At 41.8% G+C, this 23,888-nt stretch overlaps 2 protein-coding genes across 11 annotated transcripts in view; one reads left to right on the top strand and one right to left on the bottom strand.

Annotated features, from left to right (window-relative positions):
- Nucleotides 1-6,835, top strand: part of OC90 (otoconin 90) — a 28,958-nt gene extending 22,123 nt beyond the window's left edge. The window contains exons 13-15 of the mRNA XM_055091325.1: nucleotides 171-342; nucleotides 3,198-3,304; nucleotides 5,817-6,835. Coding sequence (XP_054947300.1) covers nucleotides 171-342; nucleotides 3,198-3,304; nucleotides 5,817-6,109 — 572 coding nt within the window. The 3' untranslated portion in view covers nucleotides 6,110-6,835. The remainder of the gene's footprint in view (nucleotides 1-170; nucleotides 343-3,197; nucleotides 3,305-5,816) is intronic.
- Nucleotides 6,836-11,199: 4,364 nt separating this feature from the next.
- EFR3A (EFR3 homolog A) overlaps nucleotides 11,200-23,888 on the bottom strand; it is a 96,184-nt gene continuing 83,495 nt past the window's right edge. For 8 of the 10 annotated variants that reach the window (XM_024129340.2, XM_055091145.1, XM_028500380.1 and 5 more), the window contains 4 exons: nucleotides 22,630-22,678; nucleotides 18,807-18,910; nucleotides 18,240-18,289; nucleotides 11,200-13,988 (listed from right to left, as the gene is read on the bottom strand). In XM_024129340.2, coding sequence (XP_023985108.1) covers nucleotides 13,883-13,988; nucleotides 18,240-18,289; nucleotides 18,807-18,910; nucleotides 22,630-22,678 — 309 coding nt within the window. In that variant the 3' untranslated portion in view covers nucleotides 11,200-13,882. Of the gene's footprint in view, nucleotides 13,989-18,239; nucleotides 18,290-18,806; nucleotides 18,911-22,629; nucleotides 22,679-23,389; nucleotides 23,618-23,888 lie in introns of those variants that run through there. The other 2 variants (XR_003683351.2, XM_028500382.2) reach the window with 1 other exon arrangement.

Consider the following 23,888-nt stretch of genomic DNA (forward strand, 5'->3'; position numbering starts at 1 on the left):
GAGGAGCCCTGCGCAGGCCTCCGGCTTCGTGGTTCTTCCCCCTCTGAACTGAGGACAATGGAGTTTGCACAGTGGACTTTCGCTTAGCTTAGCACAAGTTGCAGGCTGAGGAGGAGGGGAGAGGAGAAGGAGCGCAGAAAGAGAGACGGAGAGTCCTTGTTTCTCATCAGCCTGTGACAGGTTCACCTTCCTGCACCTGGGAAGCGGGGACAACACCTGGGTGATGCCACAGCTTGGAGAGATGCTCTTTTGTCTGACATCCCGGTGCCCGGAGGAATTTGAATCTTACGGCTGTTACTGTGGGCAGGAAGGACAAGGCGAGCCCAGGGACGCTCTGGACAGGTACGGCCGGGCGAGGATGGCGGGTGGGCGGTGTTCATGCTGCAGCGAGATATGATAGCCTTCCTCAATGTCAGACATCGCTTCGGGCTCACAGAGAGCTCGCCGAGTGGCGTTATTTCACTCAGGAGGGCTTGTTGCCATTATGGTCCCATTTTCCTGATGAGCAGTTGAGGCTCCGAGGCTGACTTGTCTGAGGTCCTTCAGCCACGAAGGGGCAGAGCCGGGCAGATCCAGATCTTTCGATTTGGTCTAGAGCTCCACCACGAATACTGCCCAGCTGCTCTAAGAGGGTCAATCTGCAAAGACACTTCAGAAGACCCCAAATCTGCCTATTTTGCAATGAGCAGCATGTAGAATTGGGGTCCCGAGTTGATTTGCTCTGCAGGATGACACACTGAAATGAGCTTCTCAACAACTTTTAAGTGTAATGGTCAAATTTTTTACCTACTGTTCTTGGAAGAATTTTCACTGACCTCATGCATTCATTAATTTATTCCTTCATTTATATAGCCATTCAGCCTACATTTGTTTTACTTTTGCTGTGTTGGGCACTGTGCTAGGTGCTGGAGACATATAAAGGATTAAACCTAAACAAAGCAGATTAAAGCAAACTGCCTCTGCCCCATAGGAGCTTGCTGAGTGAAAGAGATGGACAATTCAACAAAATACCACCCACTGTAACAAATGCAGTGGGGACACAGAGGAAACGATGGGGAACTCAACCTGGAGATGAGTTAGAGGAAGATTCTGAGAGCAGAACTGATCAGGTTTAAAGACTGATTGCATGTGAAAACTCACCCAGTTCACGGCCAGTTAAGAGCTCTAGTGAAACTGTGCATGTCCGCCTCCGATGTTGGGCTTGCCAGGGGAGAATCAACAACTATAGCTGAGAGTGAAAAAGACGAGTCTTATTGTAGTTAACACTACAAAGGATACAGTACTGGCAGGAACATGGAACATGTCCACTGCAGGTCACGTGGCGTCTGCACGGCTGTATGACTCACACACCCACCTACCTCCACAATAGCTCTCCTGTCTCCACTGCACAGTCACCCTGCCCCATCATCCAACTTTGCAGGGCATTCTGGGAAATCAGGGGCTCTGCTGCCCAGGCTGACTTCACAAAATTTACCTCCCACCAGGTGATACTAAAGAAGTTTTTATTCTAGCAAAGTGTATACCACACTGTGGAATCACTGTGTTTTCATCATGGGGCTTGACAACATGCCCTCTACTCTCCAAGACAGAGAATGATTTAAGGATTGTTCCTGAGTCCACAGCACTCAGTGAGATAAGGCAAAATAGAAATCTAGGTAGCAGTAGTCACTGTGTTCTGCTGAACTCTATGGAAAGAATATGGGGGTGCTGTTGAAGAGGTTTCCTGACTACTGACCATATTTCACAAAAAGTATGAGATTTGACCAGGCAGCAAGTGAGCTATGATATGGCTTCCTTGACATCCATTAGGAAGAAATGGAAAAACTGGAAAGCCATAGCCGTGACCAAGGAAGGGTTAGTCAAAATGATATTATTTTCTGCAATGGTGTCTTTTCCAAACCATGCATACTTTATATTCTGGGACACTTGAATGGTTTTCAAGGGTAGTTGGATCATATATGATTTCTGATTCACTGACTTTAGATTTTAACTATTATATTAACTATCCACCGCCACCCACCCCAGCCGAATGCCACACAAGATAGTGGCTCGGCTGTCGTAACAGCAGAATGGGGGCTGCAGTTCTCATCCCACACGGGCTAATGTGATGTGAGAGGTGGATTGTTCTTCCTCCGACTGCTGGCACCGTGGAATGGGTGGTGAAGCCCATACGTGGCCAAGCACTACCAAAAAGCCACAAGTCTGCCCGATCCTGGCTCCGGCTGTGGTCTCCAGGACCGAGTGAGCGTGATTAAAGGACAGGGGAGGGCTTCCCTGGTGGCGCAGTGGTTGCGCGTCCGCCTGCCGATGCAGGGGAACGGGGTTCGCGCCCCGGTCTGGGAAGATCCCACATGCTGCGGAGCGGCTGGGCCCGTGAGCCATGGCCGCTGGGCCTGCGCGTCCGGAGCCTGTGCTCCGCAACGGGAGAGGCCACAGCAGAGGGAGGCCCGCATACCACAAAAAAAAAAAAAAAAAAAAAGGACAGGGGAGAGTTGAAAAGAGAGGATTTAGGGAGCAATTGTAGCCCACTATTGGTTGGAGCCATCACAAGTTCCCTCGGGATGTCCATCAGCTGGGGGGACACTGTGAGGCTTTATCAGGCCAGATGGGTGGGTCTAAAAAGCAAGAACATGATCCATTCTCATCTACTTCCTGAGGTCTTGCTCTTTGCTGGACACCTTCCTAGATGCAGTTCTTCGTTTACGTTCGAGATAGTTACTCTGTTCTCTTTTAAGGCTATGGACAAAGGGGGTACCTTATGGATGTGAGATTAAGTGTTCTATTATGTAAAAGGTTGGAGGGAGTGGGTTATTTCTAGCCCATACGGTATGCTAGAAGTGGTACCCCTTCCTCAAGACTCTTTATTTCCATCTTTTGGAAAATTATTATAATAAATATGCAAGTCACCCATCTTTTCAGTCAACAGAGTCACAATAAAAACACCAAGTTTTTAAAAAAAAGAGTAAGATACATCCAGTGTGATGGGACACTGCCTTAGATGTGGCATCCTTGTGCAGTCCACAACCTGAACAACCATACATGGTAGCCCTTGGGATGTATATAAGTCAGTCCAGTGGCACTGGAAAGGAGGCACTGGCTTCTCTCATTAATATAGGGAGTATGGGACAAGCAGGCCTGGAGGGAGTTCTGGGGACAGCTGGGGGCTCTGGGCAGTCAGCGATTTTCCTTGCTCTTAGGTGCTGTTTGTCCCATCACTGCTGCCTGGAGCAGGTGAGAAGGCTGGGCTGCCTGCTCGAGAGGCTTCCTCGGTCACCAGTGGTATGCGTGGATGGTACCCCCAAGTGTAAGTGCTGTGAGCCAGCATAGTGGGTTGTTCTTTCATTCAAGTCAGCATCAGGACCACAGCTCATTTATAGATGCTTTCCCAAGCACTTGTTCACCTCTAATGTGATTTAAAACGTTTCTTAACTTTGAGGCACACATTAGTACTCCTATTCCACTGAGGAGGAGACTCAAGTTCAAGAGGCTAAGTCAGCTGACAAAAGTCACAGAGCCAGTAAGAGCAGACGGGGAATAATGTAAATTACCCATGCTTACTGAGTGCTTCCCATGTGCTCTTCTGAGTTTTTCACGTGTATTAACAGAGTTCATCCTCACACCAATCCTATGAGGTAGCACCACGAGACTTCCCATTTTACAGAGGCAGCGACTGAGGTCCAAGACCACAAAGGTAGAAGGCGGTGATAGAACTGGGGCTGGAACTGTGAAACCATAGAGCCTCAGACCCAGAACCGAGTCTGCACTGTGCCAGTGGGTCTCTTTTCTGAGAAGCAGAACGCTTTTCCCAAGTGAGGTCCCCTGAGGAAGCCCATAAAAAGGGGAGTGTTTCCGGCTGAAGGAAGAGGTGGGCCTGCATCTCCGCTCCTCCCAGGTGTGGAAGCCAGAGGCGCCTCCATGGCCGTTCAGGGCCTGGGGTGGGGGCATGGGGGAGGGGGAATATTTGGAAACAGCCCTACCTACCCTCAGGAGCCTCACTCTGTTGGGCTTGCTTTACAACTGGCTTCATCTCCATTCTCTGGCTGCATTTCCTCATGTACACCAGTGGATGCATTTCCCTTACCCTTTGCAGTTTAAAAGGAAATGGTCCCTATAGCATTTCTCGAGAGCCCTGAGAGGGTTTGTCTCACCCTCACTTTTTATCTGGGGAAGGCCCAGGCTGAGGCTTCAGTGCCACCTCCTCCCTCGGCCTCCGGGAATCCGGGCCTTGGAAGATCGATCGTGTGTGCCTCTCACCTCCCAGGAGGGAGCTCTGTGCTTTACATGTCACTTACTCATTCATTCATTCACCCAATTATCTGCTTATCCAAAAAACCTCCATCAGGACCTAGGAACACAGTGAACAGACATGATCCCTGCCTCAAACTGCTCACAGCCCGGAAGGAAGGGAGACAAGCAAGGGACTCTTCTATTATCATTAGTATTTTCCTACGAGGTGGTACAGGTGCCCGGGACCGTGGTGAAAGGGGTTTTGAGCCCGCGGAATACGGCAGCCAGGATGGGAGAACTTGGGAGAAGTTAGAAGGGCAGTGAAGGAGGTTTTCCAAGAGGTTAACAGGTTCCCAGGTGGCCGCGCTGGGTGTGGGTGTTCCAAGACAAGGGAAGAGAAAGACTGTGGCCTTTGGGGAACTCCTGGAAGTTTGGGACTGACACGCGGTTCTGTATTTCGGGAAGAGATGGTGGGAGGCGCGGGACCACGATGAAGCAAGGTGAGGCTGGCGAGACAGGTACCAGGTCACGAACCCAAGGCTGAGACATTTACAGCTTATCCTCTAGGGGCTGAGAAGCCAGGGACGGGTTTAGAACCCATGAGTGACAGGATCAGATGATCGGTGTTGTCTGTGATGCAATCACGCCTTGAGGTCCCACCTGCTCAGCTAAAGGCGCCTTCATCCCTCTGGTCTCACTGAATCCAGGAAGGTTGTGTGTGTCATTCGAACTCCTACAGGGCTTCCGTGAACTGGTTCCGACCCTCTGTGAGCCCTGAGCACCGTGTCCTGCAGCAGCTGCAGGTGTCGGGTTGTGAGAAATGAGGGCATCTCGGAGCCTGCTCCAGGCCACCCCACAGAGGGCACAGGGGCCCAAGCGCAGAGCTGCTCTGCGGAACAGGCTCGTGTCTGGGTCCCCTCTGCTCTTCCACGTCTCCTCTTTCTGCTGCCTGCTGTGGAGATGGAACGCGTATGTCTGGGGCTGATGTGAAGGCCAGGGCAGGAGATGTGGAGGGTCAGCGTGATGAGAAAAGGACTGGTTGCTCTGGGTGATGAATGCTTTGCGGTAGGATCAGACAAAAAAACATTAAACGGACCAAATACGCCTTTGAAAACCACAGACAGGGATAACGTTTGCAGAACGCTTGCCTATGTCCGAGCACCTTCAAATACGTTATTTCCTTTGAATCACACGCGTGTTCTGCACGCCAGCCCGCACTACATGCAACTGAAACCTTCAAGAAATAAAGTAGGGTCACCAGACTGAGCAAATAAAAATACAGATAGCAAAAATATATGGATTTCTGCTGTGACAGTAAGAACCATAGGGTGGGATTCGATGGGAACCCACAGGAAAGACACTGCCTTTAGCCAGAGGGGCTGGAGGAAGCTTTCTGGATGGGGGGATGCCGGGTGGATTCCTGATGGACGAGCATGCGCTAACCAGGAGGAGAAAGTTAAGAATATTTCCAGTAGAGCAATCAGTAGACGCAGGACCAAGAGGTTCAAGATGGAGCCGGGGAGTACAGGGCGGAAGGGGCAAGCATCCTGCGGTGTCTCAGGTCTGCTACTCTGTTCTTGCCCCCTAAGGTGTAGGGCAGAGCCTGTGTGAGAAGCTGCTTTGTGTCTGTGACCAGACAGCGGCTGAATGCCTGGCCTCTGCCTTCTATAACCAAAGCCTCAAGTCACCTGGCAGACAGGAGTGCCAGGGCCACCGGCCGTCCTGCGAGGACGGCAGGGTTTCAGCTTCGTCCCTTGGCTCCAGCTCTGAGGAGAACAGTGTGGAGGCCCCGCCCCCCAGGGAGGGCCTGAGAAGAACCAGAAGATTCCTGGGGAAGTCACTTGGTCTCCTGGGGACCAGGCCACAACGTGGCCCCAGATAGATTCCCAGAGAAAATGACCATCACACCCTGTCTTTCTGTCCCTCCTGCTACTGTAACCTCTCTGGGCCCATCTCCATCCTCTCTGTCCGCAGCAGAGGCTCAAAGGGGGGAGAGGCAGGAAGACCCCTGCACGGGTGCATCGTGATGGCTGTCAGCCCACATCCGAACGTGTCTTTGGAGAAGGCAAACGAGGGGGTGGTTATATGTTTCCTGGAGTGCACTGTAGGGGCTCAATAAATATTCCCATCAACGTTTCTTTGTCTGGTTTGGTTTTGAAGATACTGGTACATGGATAGATGGCAAAGGTGAGACGGCAGAGGAACGGAGGGGGAAAAGATATCTTCACTCCCCAATCACTGAAATCACAATCTGCTATTAAAAAAATACAGAAGGGAGTATGTTTAATCAATCTTATGAGATCACCTATGGGTCACCAATAACCCACCAAAGACGTATGCCAAGGACTGAGATGACAGCTCTTCTGGTATGTTATTAAGAGAACGGCCTCAGCCACCTCCATGAAGGATCACTGATAACCCTGTCTTGGGTCTGGCAATATTAAATTGATATAAAAAAAAATGACAGGGTTTATCCCAGTGGCTGGAAGTTTGGGGGATGCCAATGCCCACTCGGACACAGACAAATATAATAGGAATTACAAAAAAATGGAAATTACACCCCTCCATCCATCCATCCACCCTCCCACCCATCTGATAGTTATTGAGATTTTACTGTGTATCAGGCAAAAAGGCAATGTGCCTCCGGAATCCCCTTCAATATCTGATAAGGACACGAACTACAGTTCACATCACACCCTTGGTTCTCTCTTCCCATAAATCACATGTCCTGCAGTGAGAAGATACAGGGTCCCTGCCTGCTCCTCAGGCAGGCGGGAAAGCAGAGCCTCTGAAGACCTCGTGTTCGTGACCTTCTCATGGTGTGGAACTATCCTGACATTAAAGAGTTGAAAACCTTAAGAAATCAAAAGGTCGTGGTGCCAAGCCAGCAGTTGATACCAGGGGGTGGTTATATGTTTCCTGGAGTGCACTGTAGGGGCTCAATAAATATTCCCATCAACGTTTCTTTGTCTGGTTTGGTTTTGAAGATACTGGTACATGAATAGATGGCAAAGGTGAGACGGCAGAGGAACGGAGGGGGAAAAGATATCTTCACTCCCCAATCACTGAAATCACAATCTTCTATTAAAAAAATACAGAAGGGAGTATGTTTAATCAATCTTATGAGATCACCTATGGGTCACCAATAACCCACCAAAGACGTATGCCAAGGACTGAGATGACAGCTCTTCTGGTATGTTATTAAGAGAACGGCCTCAGCCACCTCCATGAAGGATCACTGATAACCCTGTCTTGGGTCTGGCAATATTAAATTGATATAAAAAAAAATGACAGGGTTTATCCCAGTGGCTGGAAGTTTGGGGGATGCCAATGCCCACTCGGACACAGACAAATATAATAGGAATTACAAAAAAATGGAAATTACACCCCTCCATCCATCCATCCACCCTCCCACCCATCTGATAGTTATTGAGATTTTACTGTGTATCAGGCAAAAAGGCAATGTGCCTCCGGAATCCCCTTCAATATCTGATAAGGACACGAACTACAGTTCACATCACACCCTTGGTTCTCTCTTCCCATAAATCACATGTCCTGCAGTGAGAAGATACAGGGTCCCTGCCTGCTCCTCAGGCAGGCAGGAAAGCAGAGCCTCTGAAGACCTCGTGTTCGTGACCTTCTCATGGTGTGGAACTATCCTGACATTAAAGAGTTGAAAACCTTAAGAAATCAAAAGGTCGTGGTGCCAAGCCAGCAGTTGATACCCTTCCCTACCTTCCGGGGACATCACGTGATGAGCACCTTTTGATGAATCCAACACATTGGAATCTTTTTTTTTTTTTTTTGTATGGCACGTGGGATCTTAGTTTCCCAACCAGGGATCTAACCCTTGCCCCCCGCAGTGCAAGCGTGGAGTCTTAACCACTGGACTGCCAGAGAAGTCCCTCACGTTGGAATCTTTTGAATAATGTGACCTTTTAAGTAACAGCTTAAATTTGGGTCCTCCCAGAAGCGGACCCTTAGACAAAGACTTGAGAGCAAGTGGTTTATTTGGAAAGTGCAGGAAACGCTGAGGGGAGAGCAAAGAGATAAGACGGCAGAGGAACGGTAGCCAGTGAAAGCTGAGTTACCAAGGCAGTTGCCTGCCCGCCCCCCGCCACACGAGAGGATATCACATGAGTCTTTACTCCCAAGAAGGGCAATGTCTCCTGCCTGCTGTACCAGAGCTGAGGAAGCCTTTAGGCAAAGAAACGCAGGCGAGAGCGGCTGGCAATCAGCCCGCAGGCACTACAGCGGTCACGGCGAGGCATGCCACCAACGGCACTCCCTTCCTTTAACCCAGCAGGTGTGTGCTAAGTGTCCGCTTCCCGTGGCCGGCACCGTGCTAGGCCGCCCACAGGTATGGTGACTGCCTGCCTTCTCCACACCTTCACCTGAGGCAGCGGAATGTTGCTGGAGGACAAAAGCAACTGAGCTGACCCACTTCACTTGAAGCTCATGACCACAGAAAACATCAAATGGACGCTCAACCTTGTCTTAGTAAGCCGAGTTTTCTGCTCTCCAAGACAACTGTTTGGTCCCTTTCCTCCTCTCCTCAAACCTTCCACACCTCCCCTTGCTCTCAGCTGAGAATTGTCCAGAGCGGAAGGGTCTGAGATTTTACCTTATTTGTAACTTAACAAGTTGGTCTGCATTTCCTGGATGCTGGCAGAAGATATGAGATGCTTGGGTCAGAGACAAAGGACTTTATTACTTACAGTAATGGCAGCAGCCTGAGTATGGGCATTTATGCTGGTTCCTCAAGCCCTGGGCCAATGCAAAGAGGGTCAGGTAACACCTACACACAGGGTGGGTTTCATTGCATAGGGAACCTAAAATATTTATAATTGGCCACAAGCCTGCCTTTTACCCCAGAAAAGAGATCATCTGTATTATACGGGACAAGAAGCATGTCTGTCCTTGGCTCCAAAGGGAGATGCCATCTCTGTGTTCCAAGTCTGTAGGATGTACTATAAACTTAAAAAAGATAATCCAAAATAAAGATAGTGTCTCTGTTCACAAGACATGCAGAAATGCAAGGCACATGGCAACAATGACCTCACCTAATACTCCACTGAGAAAGATGAAGTTTTCCAGTGGGAATGTCCTGATCTCCTTGCCATCAAAGCTACAAAATTACCGGCGGTCTTTCTCTTCCTTCTTGTTTCAATGAAAAAAGTGTTCCTTATCCATATCAAAGGTCAATCCCTCCACCTACACTCTGGGTACAGTACCCCCCTATTGCCTTTTCCAGGGCTTGATTCCTGCAAATATTTCCTTTTTATTCTACATCAATTCATCCCTCTCTTCTTCTGTATCATTCCAATCAGCATGCAAACATGCCCTAAGGTCTCCCATCTTTAAAAAAGCTCTCCCTTGACTCATTAAACTAAGATGGTGGAAACATGAAATTATAAATCTGATGCTCCTAGATTTAGTCTTGTCCTTAAACACCACACTAGGTGGTGCTATACTGGACATCTTTTGCCTGACTTCACATCATCCAACCCTCCCTTACGCCAGATCCTGCCGTGATAACCAGTTCCACACAGGCTTCCACCTGCCTCATGCAGGTGGAAGGACTCTGACAATGCCTGCCTTCTGTACTTCTACGCTTCGTGCGTGGGACACAGGACTTCTCTGAGAAAAAGGCATGGCACACCTTGGGAAACTGCCCAGCACTCAAGCACACACAATCCAAAAACGTGGGGGAGTTAATGTCAACAGGGCCACCCTTGACCATGAAGAACAGAAGCCGAGGATACAGCTTCCCCAGCTTTCATCACCTGGGTGGACAGTTCTGAGGTTACTTCATGAGGCTCCTCAGACTGTCCAGTAGGATGGATCTCCAGTCACCTATGGCGCTGGCAACTCATAAATAAACCCTCTTAATGAGCTTTTTCTCATTCCACTTCACTGGTCCAGTCCCTTGCTGGGGTTCCCTGGAATCACTTCCCAGAGCAATTCCTACATGTAAGTCTCTGTCTTAGGCTCTGTTTTGGGAGAACCCAGGCTAAGTTACTGGCTTCCTAAGTCTGCCTGTGACTCAACGTGTTAAGTACAAGGTGAATGTAAAATGGCAAAACTAAGAGGCAGAGCTTGATGCTACACACTGGCTCTGCTTTTTCCTCCATGTGAACTTACGTAACAGATGAGAGAACAGGACGCAACAAATTACAGCTGAAAAGAAAACACGCGAGATAGTGTATCACACAGGCTGCTCATTTTACACCTAAAGAAAACAGGTTCAGAAAACTGGAGTGACTGGCCTAAGACTGCAGAACTGAGACAGCTGCCCAGGTTGCTTAAGACGCTATGCGTGGTGAACTCAAGGATTATTAATGACAAACACTGACTCAGTGTCTAGTCTGTGCCATGTAGGCAGGACACGAGGAACCTCTTCTAAGTGATTCCTTTACCCCTCAACAGATGACCTCTGAGGGCAGAACATACTATCCTCATTTTACAGACTTCAAAGCTCGAAGTTCCGTCACTTGCCTAAGGCTACTCGGCCGGGAAGCGGCCGGGTGGGATTTGAGGCCAGAGCCCGTGCTCCTCGTTCCTTTGCTAAACTCCTAAAGGAAGTCCCTGAAGCCCATCTGGCTATGGTGGGCTTTCCTGCCAGCGGTAGGAAAGCAGACCAGGTGGCAGAGGGTACTAGAGAGGAGCTATTTCTTTAGAGAGAGGCTTCATGTAACTGATACAGCGACGGGGTAGGGTTGAAAATACAAACAGTTAAGACTGATGCAGAGGTGGAAACCGTGCTTTCACAAGCACACACTAAGAGCTTAACCTTAGCTGTATCTTACCACGACTGCAGTTATGGTTCTGATTCTTCCAGTGTATGTGAGGATGAATCCATTTGGCAGCTTGATTTTCACTGAAGTTCTTCATTTTTAACTAAAGCAAAATAGTGAATACGTTTAATTTAATAAATGCAATGGCTATTACAAAAATGTACTTATACAGAAGTAATCTGATTTTGTTTTATTGCTTACATATGAATTGCACAGTGAACTGTTACATTTCCAAAAACTCAATTCATTACATTTAGTACGTATATTGGCATGAATAAAACAAATTAGTACCATTTTCAGAAAGGAAGAAAAGAGCTATTGTGAGGAAGGGGAAGTTAACTGCTGGTTAAGTACAGTATTATGATTCTAAAAGATAATGAGTTGAAGTGTGTGTGTGTTTAACTCCAATGACTATATAAGCAAAGACAACACAAGTATAGGAGGAACATTTCAATGTGAACTATTCAATGTCAAGGAAAAAAATGAATGATATAAGCAACAGTATACAGCAAAAAGAGAATGATTAACAGTTTTGATTAAGAGTTTTAAATATCTACAAAAATAGAGCAATACAGTGAACTTCAACACATCCTAAACTTTCAGTACCCAAACTGGCTGTAATACAGTAGGCATACCTATGACGTGCAGGATCTCCTGCAAATCTCCTGGAAGGGACAGAAAGCCTAAGAAAAGACCCCTCATTTCTTGGGAATCGTTGTTAACAAGACCAGTTCAGTAATCTAGGATATACAGAAGTCTACTGTGATTTAAAAACAACTACAACAGGAAAAAAATCCCACAAAACCCAAATCTACAGTTTACAAAACGGACCAAGAGAGAGGTGTGATAAACATTAACTGAAATGGTTTTTCTTTACATGCTACGCATGCATTTTTAAATCACAGAGAAACATGAAATTTTGTAGAGCAAAGTCTGTTTTGCATGAGTGCAAATGAATATATATCTTCTTTTCTTATACTATTAAATTATATATATTTTTTCATACAAAAGCACACAGTGTTAATCTATAAAATGACATCCAAGTGGATGATGATTGTTTTTGCATGTCCCCCTGCTTAGATTTTTACACAATCTTCCTTTAAAAATACAGAAGAAAAAAAGGGAAATTAAAAAAAACATAAAACCTGGCCTATTAAATGGTGAAACATTTTACCTGGTCAAGAGGTGAAGGTACAGTGACAGCTGTAATGGGGCCATTTAACCCCCCAAGTGGTGACTGCACTATCACTTGGAAAACAATGTCTTGTTTATCTACAGTGAGTAAACCACCCAGGATGTTTGGGTATCATTTGACAGGTTTAAAAAGACTAGGATCTTCTGCAAGATGTTTCAAGATGCTGTACTTTGGTTTAAATATTCAAAAAAATTTTGAGTATGCTTGTTCTATTATTACTCCCTCACTTTTTTGTTTCTACTAAAGGTGCCCAAATAATTGTAAACACCAAGTAATAACATGCCTTTCTTCACTGCAATTTTTCAAACAAAATCTAAAGCTAAAAATGCAATTGTTTTCTGGGTTACAATTTTTGATATGTATATTGTTTTATGTAAAAGGGAATCAAATCTAAAAAGGTAGTAGAATTATAAACAGATTATTTTATAAAAATGTCCTAAAAGAATTTTATGAGTTGCAAAGAAAACTGTTCATTTTTGCCATGTGATGGAATTCACTAAAATGTGCACAATTTTAAGAACACTGTAAGTCTGGCAGCACATGTAATCTTGGTAGCTTAAATCAATACAAGCTTAAATTGACGATCTATAGCACACTTGATTGCTAAACCCATAGGCACTCTTTTCAAATGTAATATCACAAATCCTAAACAGAGATGCATACAAGTTGCAGTTCAAATCTTACAAACTGAAGGTCCATTCGGGGCATTTTTTGACCTATGAGGATTTAAAAACTGCACAATATTAAAACGTAAATTAATATGCTCTCAACAGAAATCAAAATGTGCACACACTCTTCACAGGTGAACTAGTAGCTGTTTTAAATGTCTTTTTTTCCCTATACTAAATATATAGCTCATTTAATTAATGGAGCCACAGCAAAATACTACTATAATTTCAAAGCATAGTCTGTAAACTAATACATCTAATGATGTAAAAAATATTGCACAGTTCAGTACTCCAAGAGCAAGCTCTAAGACTCTCAAGTAGAATGGTCAAACTCTTGGCAGAAAACACAGTATTACAAGAACTAGACACTTCAAAGTCGGAGATTTTAGGGTCATTATTCTAGGAATATTACTCAGTAAACGTCATTTCCACAAACAAGTTGAGGAATGACTGTCACATATTGTTACAACGAACGAACAGAGGGATGCCCACCACGACATCTAAAACATGGGGACAAAGAGCCACAGAACAGTGTTGCAGCTCCAGGATTAGGAATATATTTGTATGGTTTTGCTTTTGCAGATAAAGAAAAACAACAGCAATTCTAATTTTAAGCAGTTGCGTAGATGTCTAAGAAATACAGTAGACACTTCATACATCTTCAACCCTCTGAAGGCTTAATTTTTTTCAAATTACATGTTTGTGAAAATTTTTAAATATACTATTAAACAATTAATGTGAGACCAATATACGTTCAATTTTAAAAGCCATCAGGAACCTCAAAAAAAAAATTAACATGGCATAAAACCTATCTTCAAAAGTACTCTAAATCATATAATATAGCTGCAAAATATCTAATCTGATATGCCAAGCATTCAGTTAAAGAGAAATTCCATCATAATTTTCAAGAAGTATGTTAACACAGATCAAGTAAACCCTGGAAACTCAGCTTGGCCCTAATTTTTAGGCTTTATGCTGAGGTCTTCGTGAGCCACTCAGTACACACACAGATCTGGAAACTTCATCTCGTAGACTGGGACAGACTGGTATTGGGCGTGCCCAGAAGTAATGGTCAGTGTTCCTGATGGACTGGGAGGAGGGCTGTAAAAGAGCGAGGCATTGTCAACAAGTGTATTGCACAGCTGTTCACTTCATAGAGCACTCTCGTTACTACCTGCCAGCAGCAGAGTGAGTCTCCTTCACCGCAGGCATCAGTGTGACGGAATTGCGCGCCAGCTACACGGTGGCATGGCACATAGATCACGGTGGTACCAAGCTGTTTTTAAGTCTACACTAGATATTCTCCTCTGAATATATGTATATATAATTTTTACAGTGGGATTACGCTATACCCACTCATGTAAGCTTGCTTTGTTTCACTAGTAAAAAATCTTATATATACATATATTAACTTCTTTTGATGACCGCTGCATGGTACTTCAATATATAGATATATTATAATTGATTTACTTCAACGGACAGATGTAGGTCCATTTTCATTTTTTATTATCATAAATAATGCTGACAGGTCTATTCTTATACATAATTTTATCCTGTCTCCTTGGTTTATAGTCTTACACACAGAATTTCTGCATCAAAGTGTATTTACATTTTTGAGACTGGTACACATTGCCATAATACTGGCAATTCATACTTTCAACATCTGAGTGTACCCATCCTCTTACACCATTATAAATATTGGGTATAATCATTCTTTCTTGTTATTTTAATCTTTGGCACTCTGGCAGGCAAAAGGGAATTCATTCTTTCTTTTATTTTCACATTTTGGGTTACTACTAATGCTACATACCTTTGTAGATTTAGTATCCATTCTGTGTTTCTTTTAAAATGAATTGTCTATTTGAGTCTACTGCCTGTATTTCTACTCAGATATTTTTCTTTTATCAGTTTCGGAAACTGATCTTTTGTCATATGATACCAATGTTCTTCCCTCAATTCATTACTTCATTCTTATCTCTACCATAGACAAAGATACTGACACTTTCATCATTCAAAAACGGTCCTTTGTGTCCTCAACCAATTTCTCCCTACTCCCACATACCCATACACATACACCCACACACATACACCCACATCCAACAGTAACTATGTTCTGATCGCTGTCACTGAAGGTTAGTGCCACTTGTTCTTGAATTTCACATGATCTAAACAGCCTATAGGAATGGTCCATACAAGCTATACTCGTTTATGTTTGATTTCTTTTGCTCAATGCATTTTTAAAAATTTACCCCCAATGTGTTCCTTTTTACTGCTGAATAGTATTTCACTATATTAAGAGTACCACTAGTTGTCTACTCTCTCTCCATTCTCCTGTTGATGGACATCTGGTAGTTATGAAAAAAGCTGCTAAAACATTCATGTACATGTCTTTTTTGTGAATCTAAGCTTTCATTTCTCTGGGCAAATACTGAGATACGGGATTACAGGAACAATAGCAGGTGTATGTTTAACTTTACAAGACACTGCCGAAGTTTTGCAAAGTGTGCCAGTTTGTACTCCTATGAGCAATATATGCGAATTCTTCTATAATGTCCAATATACTATTAAGCCCATCCAATGACATTTTTTTTCTTTCAGATATTGTAACATTCAGTTCTTGAACTACAATTTGGTTTTTTAGACTTTCCATTTCTCTCCTAAAATATACGTATTTTTTCCTTTAAATTCTTTGATATGTGTGCGTGTTCTTTTAAGGTCATTGTCTACTAATTCCAATAACTGGATCAATCATCTGTGGGGCTGCTTATTCCTTTTCTGTATTTTCCTGGTCCTTTGCATTTCTTGTAATTTTTTTCTTGTTGTACTAAGGTCAAAGTGAATGAAGGAACAATGGAAACTGAGATATAATATTGCTTATTTTGTTTCTTTTCTCCAGCATACAAACTCTTTTCTCTATCTCCTAGTTAGAGTGAGGCAAATTAACAAGAGGAAATATATCAAATAGAAACTGAAAACCCTGAAGGTACACCAAGAAGTCTATTTCATTTCTCTGTCATTTCTCTGTATCATGTAAGGTACCCAAAACTACTACTTCCTAACTAGGTGACCTTGGATAAATTACCAAACTTCTACATGCATCTGTTTCTACATTTGTAAAGTAAAAATAATCACTACATATTTTTAAAATCTGTTGTAAACACTAAATGAAAGAATGCACTTAGCACTGTGCCTAGAACACCGTAAGTGTTCAGTAAGTAACTATTAGCAGTAAGGCTTAATAAATACAAATTATTATTAGTAGCTGCAGTACCAATGAAACCGAATTAGTCATAATACTTACTCTAAAATATTAAATCCATATAGCTATGGGAGTGTGATTAAATGTAACATGGTGGTCTCTAGCAACATTTCTTTTAAGAAACATGAGTTATGGGTTTGAATTTGGATTATTTCCACTCACTGGCTGGATAAACTTCAGCAAGTTACTTTACTTCTCTAAGGCTCAGTGTCTTTACCTGGGGGGTGGGGGGGCGGAAAGGATCTACCTAACTTTTCAGGACTGTGGGGAGGATTAGTAAAAACAACAGATATAACGCGGCAGATATTTACTGTTACAATTAACAGGCATCAAAGAAGCTGTGGACAGGGAGTGCTGCCTGCCATTCCAGTTGTGCAAGATCAAGCGTCAGCCACTGCAGTCGCCTACAGTGGTGCGCCCTGAGGGGAGTTCAGGATGGAGAAACACAGGGAGCACTCTGTGCTTTGGATACTGGCCCTAGACAGTTAAGATGCATATCTAAGGAATAATTTCAATGAACCCAGACCCTTGCACCTTCCCATGCAGAGAAAAGCACTAAAATCATCAACCTCAGATGTCTGCTCTTTGTGATCAGCAGTGAGCTTTTGATGTTTGACTACATGTTTTTTTCCAGCCAAAAACTCCTATATGTCCTGGCTCCTCCCTCACCTCTTCAGAGCAGTTCTTCAGAGCTATCTCAGAGGCTGTCTCCCAGGCTATAGTCCTCAGCAAGGTCCCCAAATAAAACTTAACTCTCAACTTTTAGGTTATGCGTAAATGCCCACACCCAGCAATTTTCTTTGAATCTAAGGTATATAGTATATTGCGTATTTTAGTCCGATTCTCTGTTCTGAACTGTTATAAATGAGTGATTCTCAACTTAGTGGGGGGCGCAGTATTGGTGGTAAATGCCTGGAATAAGATGTTAAAGTGACGCTTTGCGTATGAAGGCAGAAAAAAGGCTGGGGAAAAAAAAGCAAGTGAACTCGAGCATCTACCTGCTTATTCTGTTTATAAGGATACATACAGGGTTTGAAGCAAAACAGATTTAGTTAATCAAGTTGAAAATATAAAAGACACGGCGAAGTAAAAAAAAATTTCAGAAGCACAATTTCTATCTATGGCTCCTGTACTGTGCCACATTATACACAGACCAGTCTCCACACTGAAGTCAATATAAGAATAGGCAGAGGTTCTTTCCTCAGGTGGAACCTGGAGTTTTTCTCTCCCTCTGTCATGTGCTTCATTACTTAATAACCAATAGACACAGAAAAACTGATATTAGATACCTTATGTTTTTGGAGCATAAGATACAATCGTTCAATGGTATCCACAGGGGATTGGTTCCTGGACCCTGCACACAGACCAAAACCCTTGGATGCTCAAGTCCCTTATATAAAATGGAGCACTGCTGGCATATGACCCACACGCATCCCCCCTTATACATTACATCGTATCTAGATTATTTATAATACCTAATACGATGTAAATGCTATGTAAACAGTTGCCAGCATGCAGCAAATTCAAGTTTTACTTTTTGGAACTTTCTGGGAATTGTTTTTTCCCCAAATATTTTTGATCCACAGTTGAATTTGTGAATGCATAACCTGCGGATATGGAGGGCCGACTATAACTAGTAACAGGACACAAATAGACATGACTTAGTAAAACTCAAGTAAAGTTTAATAATTCAAGTGAGCCATCTGCATAGGTAGAATCATTACTGCCCTGGAAAGAACTATGAGGTTGAACCATATAAAACTGTAGTTTTTATAGGTCACAATGGTTAAATCTGAGAAATTACCTTTTTAAACATATTAGAATAAGAGTCTTCCAATTACTCAAATGTCCTTATAGGACCATTTTAAAGGAATAAATGATCTAAAAAGGTAAGCTAGAAAAGCTAGAAGCCCCCTGGACAAGAAATGGTATCAGACAATCCAGTAAACAGAATAACCACTGAGACAGAGACCTGTACGATCTTGTGTTTACCCTAAATGAAAAGCACAATTACTTAAAAAGCCACAAATTTATAGGGATCTAATAGTTTCTATTTTGTTGCTTTATTGCTCTTGTAGTATCAAAACTCTTACCGTATGGTGAGTTCCAATATTTGAGCAAGTCTATCATGAAGAAAATTTGCCTACAAAGGAGAAAAAAAAAATGTTAAGAATGGATCTATTATTTTCCAAATACCCATATGTAATAATACAAGTGTGATTTAAAGGACAAAGCATAACCCTAACTATTAAACTGATGGTACAGAATGCTTTAATGTTTTGGTTTTTATCTGTCGCATACACTGGAATTTAATGTAAAGTTTCTCTTTTATTCCTTTCCTAGTCTCACTGGTAAAAACAAAATCGATAGACTCACAAAATACCTACAGCAAAATCATTGAAAACCACTGCAAAAACAGTTTCAAAGCAATAACAATTGTTAACATTTAACTTGGGATCTGCCATTCCCATCAGCTGACATTACACACAAAAATTATTCAGGCTTCATAGCTATGTCTTCAGTTTTCAGTCCCTACCAAATCCACTACCTTGTGGATTCTGCTGATCTGCCTGAAGCTTGGAATCTACCTACCAATTACCAGGACAGCTTCCACGAAGTCAAACTCCACCCCGCAACCCCTTCACCATGTGTTCACTTACTTTGGATTCACACTGTGCTGCTATTTCTTCAAAAGGTGCTTTCTGGAATTTCTCTATCACTAGACGCCTCTTTTCCTTTTCCTGTTCTTCCATTCCACTGGTATCTATATAAATGTTTAAAAAGACCCATTAAAAGGAATACAAAATTTCACAGAACCTTGCCAATGACCATAAGAGCAAATGATCTATAAATAAAAAATAAGGGTAATTTATAGGACTACTTGTATAGGGAAAAAAGCAAAAGGTGTGACATCCTTGAAGTGTCTTAGTTAAGGCTAGAAAGCCCACATATAAAAACATTAAAAAACTACACAGCACAAAACACCTTTTTCATAAGACTACCTTTGTCTCTCTTACCAAATAAAAGCAGAAGCATGACAACTTCCTACAAGTCAAACAACTTCAAGGCCCTTCCTGAAGGATGATTCTTTTATTAATAATCATGCCCTTACACATATGAGGTACTAAATTAAAAGTTTGCTAAACTTGATAGTGAATGGTGTGATTGAAATATAGATAGGGTCATGCAGAACCATACTGATTTAGCCTTTTCCATTTATCTTCCACAATTTGAAAAGGGATTTTTTAAAATCTTAAGATGACATGTGGTCTGGCCAAAGTTTGTGAGATAATAAAATAATAAATGTCTGTCATTTTTGATACATATAATAACTATGTCTATTTGCTTAAGAATCTGAAAAGAAGGCTAATTAATGGCTTATTTATTGATGGTCTACAATAACAACTCAGTAACTCTTCAGCGTTTTTTTTTCCTGGTCAAGAATTTCATAAGATGAAACACAATCTGTTCAAGGTTCTTGAAAAACAAAGCTTCTCTTCAGGTAGACAAACTGTAACAATTAGCTAGTTTAAAAAAATGGACATAGCAGGTACAAACGAAAGAGGTTTCTTTTCCCCCCTCTGAAATTGTGGCAGGTTAACAAAGTTGTCAAATTTATGTACTTTTTCTGAATGACTATAATACAGAATTATGATCACATCTCTCGTGTTCACTAGATCAGGGTCACAAGCTCAACTGTGCCAGAGGCTAGGCAGGAAACATACATGTTTTAAAAGCAGTAAGAAAAACAGGACTTGGGCAAGCTGAGCATACAACCCTGGTCTTTATTCAAATCCAGTTTCTGAAAATAATACTTCCACCTAAATTTGGCCTGCAGGCAGCAAATTTCTTTTCCATGCATTAGTCCAGTAGTTCTCAAACTTTTTGTTTCAAGACTCCTTTATACTCTGAAAAATTATGAAAGCCAAATTGCTTTCTTTATGTATTACATCATTTGATATTTTCCATATTACAATATAAAAATGAGACTTTAAAAATATTCATTAAATGCATTAAAGAAATGAAACCACTATATGTTAACATAAATAACAATTGTTTCATGAAAAAACAGCGATATTTTCTAAAATGAAAAGATTTAGTGAAGAGAATGGCATTGTTTTCTATTTTTGCAAATCTCTTTAATGTCTGACTCAACAGAAGCAGTTGGATTCTACCTGCAGATGCATTCAATCCACTGCAATATGTTATTTTGGTTGAAGTATATAAAGAAAAACTAAACTCACACAGGTATGGACTGGGAAAGAGTAATTCAATAAATAGCCTTTTCACAGAACTGTAGCTATTTCTTCTTGGACACTACAACAAAACATGACAAACGGTAGTTTCTTAAAAGTCAGTTGCAATATGGAATTTGAAACCTTATTAATGAACTTTTTGTAATTGGTTATATTAACATCTATTGGTCTGTTCTACAGTTTGAATAGAGCTTTACTCATGTATGGTTTTGTAACATCATGCAAGGTCATTTGGAATATTGCTCCACTGATTGATGCAGATCCTCTAAATGTAGACATATTTCACCGTAAAATACTCTTTAAATCACATTTGTTAGTTATTATCACTGATCTCATTAAAAAAGTCTTTAAATAAATATTGGGGAACTGTCAAACTTGCACTGGCAGACATAAGCTTCAAAATTCTAATTTTGTTAAAAAGTGCTAATTTTATCACTGGGAGCAAATACTGTCAGGGTGGTTTTTTTCTCTTGAAGTGACAGCTTCCCTTCAAATGCCACAGGTTTTCTTTTTTTTTTTTTTTTTAAAGTAAAAGCGATGTTCCTTAAAAAAACCAACTAGTTCTGCTTGCAAATAAAAGAAATCAAAGAAGTGCTTTAGATGTGCTTCCCAAAGGCATGTATTCATGGGATGAGATTAACAAAATTAATCATTTAGGGGGCTTCCCTGGTGGCGCAGTGGTTGCGCGTCCGCCTGCCGATGCAGGGGAACCGGGTTCGCGCCCCAGTCTGGGAGGATCCCACGTGCCACGGAGCTGCTGGGCCCGTGAGCCATGGCCGCTGGGCTTGCGCTCCGGAGCCTGTGCTCCGCAAGGGGAGAGGCCGCAGCAGAGGGAGGCCCGCATACCACAAAAAAAACAAACAAACAAACAAACAAAAATTAATCATTTATACTGATTCTTCAAAGGCATTCTTAAGAGAAATCTTGCCTTTTAAAAATAACTGGGGATGTGTGGTGCTGAAGAATTCAATGACCACTAGTACAGTTTGACGCCACTGCCTTCATTCACGTTAATCCATGCAGTAAAAAGGCAAATAATGTCTTAGTACTGTGCTGAATATACTTTTTGACTTGAAGGATCCCTTGGAAGAGTCTTCCCCAAAGCTCCAGGGCTCCAAAGACATACTTTGAGAACCACTGCCAGACGGTAAGTTCCTCAACATGTCTTATTAATTTTTAAATGTCTCACAGTATCTTGTACATAACGGGTGTTCAAAAATTGCTTACTAAATTCAATTAATTTTATTTTGGCAAATTTGATATTACAATAAGAAAAAAAAATCCTCTACTGGATTAAGCTGAAAAAGGTCAGATTTTATTTCATGTATGATGGGTACCAGAGCGCTTCACTTCCCTTGTTAATGATTTTCTTATTCTAATATTTCTTAAAAATTGAGAGCCAATTTCCACTCTCTACCGTGAAAGTCAATTTCCACCCTCTATTGCTTTACCAATTAGAAATGAATTGAGATCGAGGCATCATGAGCCTAGCAGGAATTTATATTAATACTTAATTGAAGGAATCATTTAAAAAAATTTTAAAAGCAGCCAATTATATAAGTAAAATTTATTTCCATAAAGGCTACAGGAGAAAAAAATAATCAGAGCACTATTTTATGCAAAGATAAGTGAAAAGATTACAGAGTCAGTCAGACCTGGGTATGAAATTTGTCTCCAGTATTTACTAGCTATGTGATCTCAGGAGAGTTGCTAATTTCTCTGCCTCAGTGTTCTCACTGATAAAAACAGCAAGGATTAATGTGACTCTATTGTGCCTGCTGACAATTTCAGCCAGCTCCTTTCTCTTACCCCATTAGAAACACGCTTCTAATTACACTGCTATATGCCTACTAAAAATCATTCTATGTAATTCTCTCAGAATTATTCACCTGCCCATCTCCTATCAAAGGAAATACATTCACTATTTCTCATAAATTCACTCAGCCTCAATGTTGGCCACCAAATAAGGGCAGCATTCAAACACACGGTGATATGCTTTCATAATTCTAGAAAAGTCAGTCTATAGAGAGGAAAATAATTATCTGTGACAAGACAGGACAATTACAAAAGTCTAAAGAACATAAGCTAATAAATTGATTATATATTTATATAGAAATCAACATTATATACACTTGCCATGCTGCCTCTGCTAATTCTGGCATTTAAACAAGTACTAAGATATAGATAAGCTAGAAAATACTAGGAGAGGTAACAAGCAAAATCTCACCAATTGCTTTCTTTAACGCCTCAAAGGTGATTTCTTCAGTGTTACTGACCTAGAGAAAAGTGATTTTAAGTAAAATAAAGAGTTAAGAATGGTCAACATAAATGATACCTTCACCTAGTGACAAGTCATCTAAGAACGTCGACAAATATTTTCTCTTCTTCGTGTTGGCTGGATGTGTGATCGCACTCAACAGTATCAAATGACCTCCAGGTTTTCATTGGTTTTAACAATGGCCTACCACAGTGGTTCCCCAAAGAAGTCTACAGATTGACGTTAGGCTGGCAGAATTAGCAACCTTTAAGGCAACCCAACCAATATTCAAGGCAGAGATTATATATAAATGCAGCTTCAGCTATGCAATAAATGAAAACTAAGTATTCTATACCCTTTATAATTTTGGTACCAAATACCGTTTAAAAATCAAAAATGAAATAATCTAAAACTTTAAATGCAAAAAGTTTAAAGCAAAAAATCACTACTTTGGGAAGTGTTCAATGAGTACAGTTAACCAACATTTAAAAATAATTATATTCTGGATCTTTTAAGGTCAACCACCAAGTCTTATTCTCCAGAAACTCCCTTTAACTTGAAGTTTTCAAATCTCGCTTGCTTTGAGACACGTAAAAGGTATGAAATCAAGTGCTTACATAAAAAGTCAGTAATACTTTTTGTGGCACTAGCACATTTTCAGAAGGAATAATATATCCAGTTACTATAGTATCTCTGAATAAAAGTTAAGAAATGATATATGAGTACTTGCCTTGGACTCTGGTCATCCCTAATTTTAGCTCATGAGCTTCTTTTCGCTAAGTCTAAGGCAGCAAGACTAGTGAAAGCAGAAGACTTCATGCTTTGCACCTTAGCTCTCTGTACAAAGGATTTAGCTGGAAATCAAGCAGCAAGAGTTCCACTACCTCAGTTTTTCTACTGAGGGCTCATATTTCTAGTTGAAGTCAGATTAAACTTGGGAATCTTCAGTTGCTTTGTTCTAGATATTTGGAGCAGATATATAAGATTAGGCTCTGGCTGGTCAATTATTTGTACCTAGAAGCAATCTAGTACTTCAAAGTTGTTCTTACAACTGGTTAAGAGCTTTAGACTTTTGAGAAACAACTATAGTATAGGAGATAGAACATAGGAGAAGCTAGAAGGCCAGAATTCTTATTACATAGAATTTTTACTTATTACCTGTTCAATCCTGGATAAGTGAAAAGCTAGAGTACTTTATCTAATAACTCTTCTCTGTTTGTTGTTTTCCT

The sequence above is a fragment of the Physeter macrocephalus genome, chromosome 15, assembly GCF_002837175.3.
Source record: "Physeter macrocephalus isolate SW-GA chromosome 15, ASM283717v5, whole genome shotgun sequence".
Classification (NCBI taxonomy): domain Eukaryota; kingdom Metazoa; phylum Chordata; class Mammalia; order Artiodactyla; family Physeteridae; genus Physeter; species Physeter macrocephalus.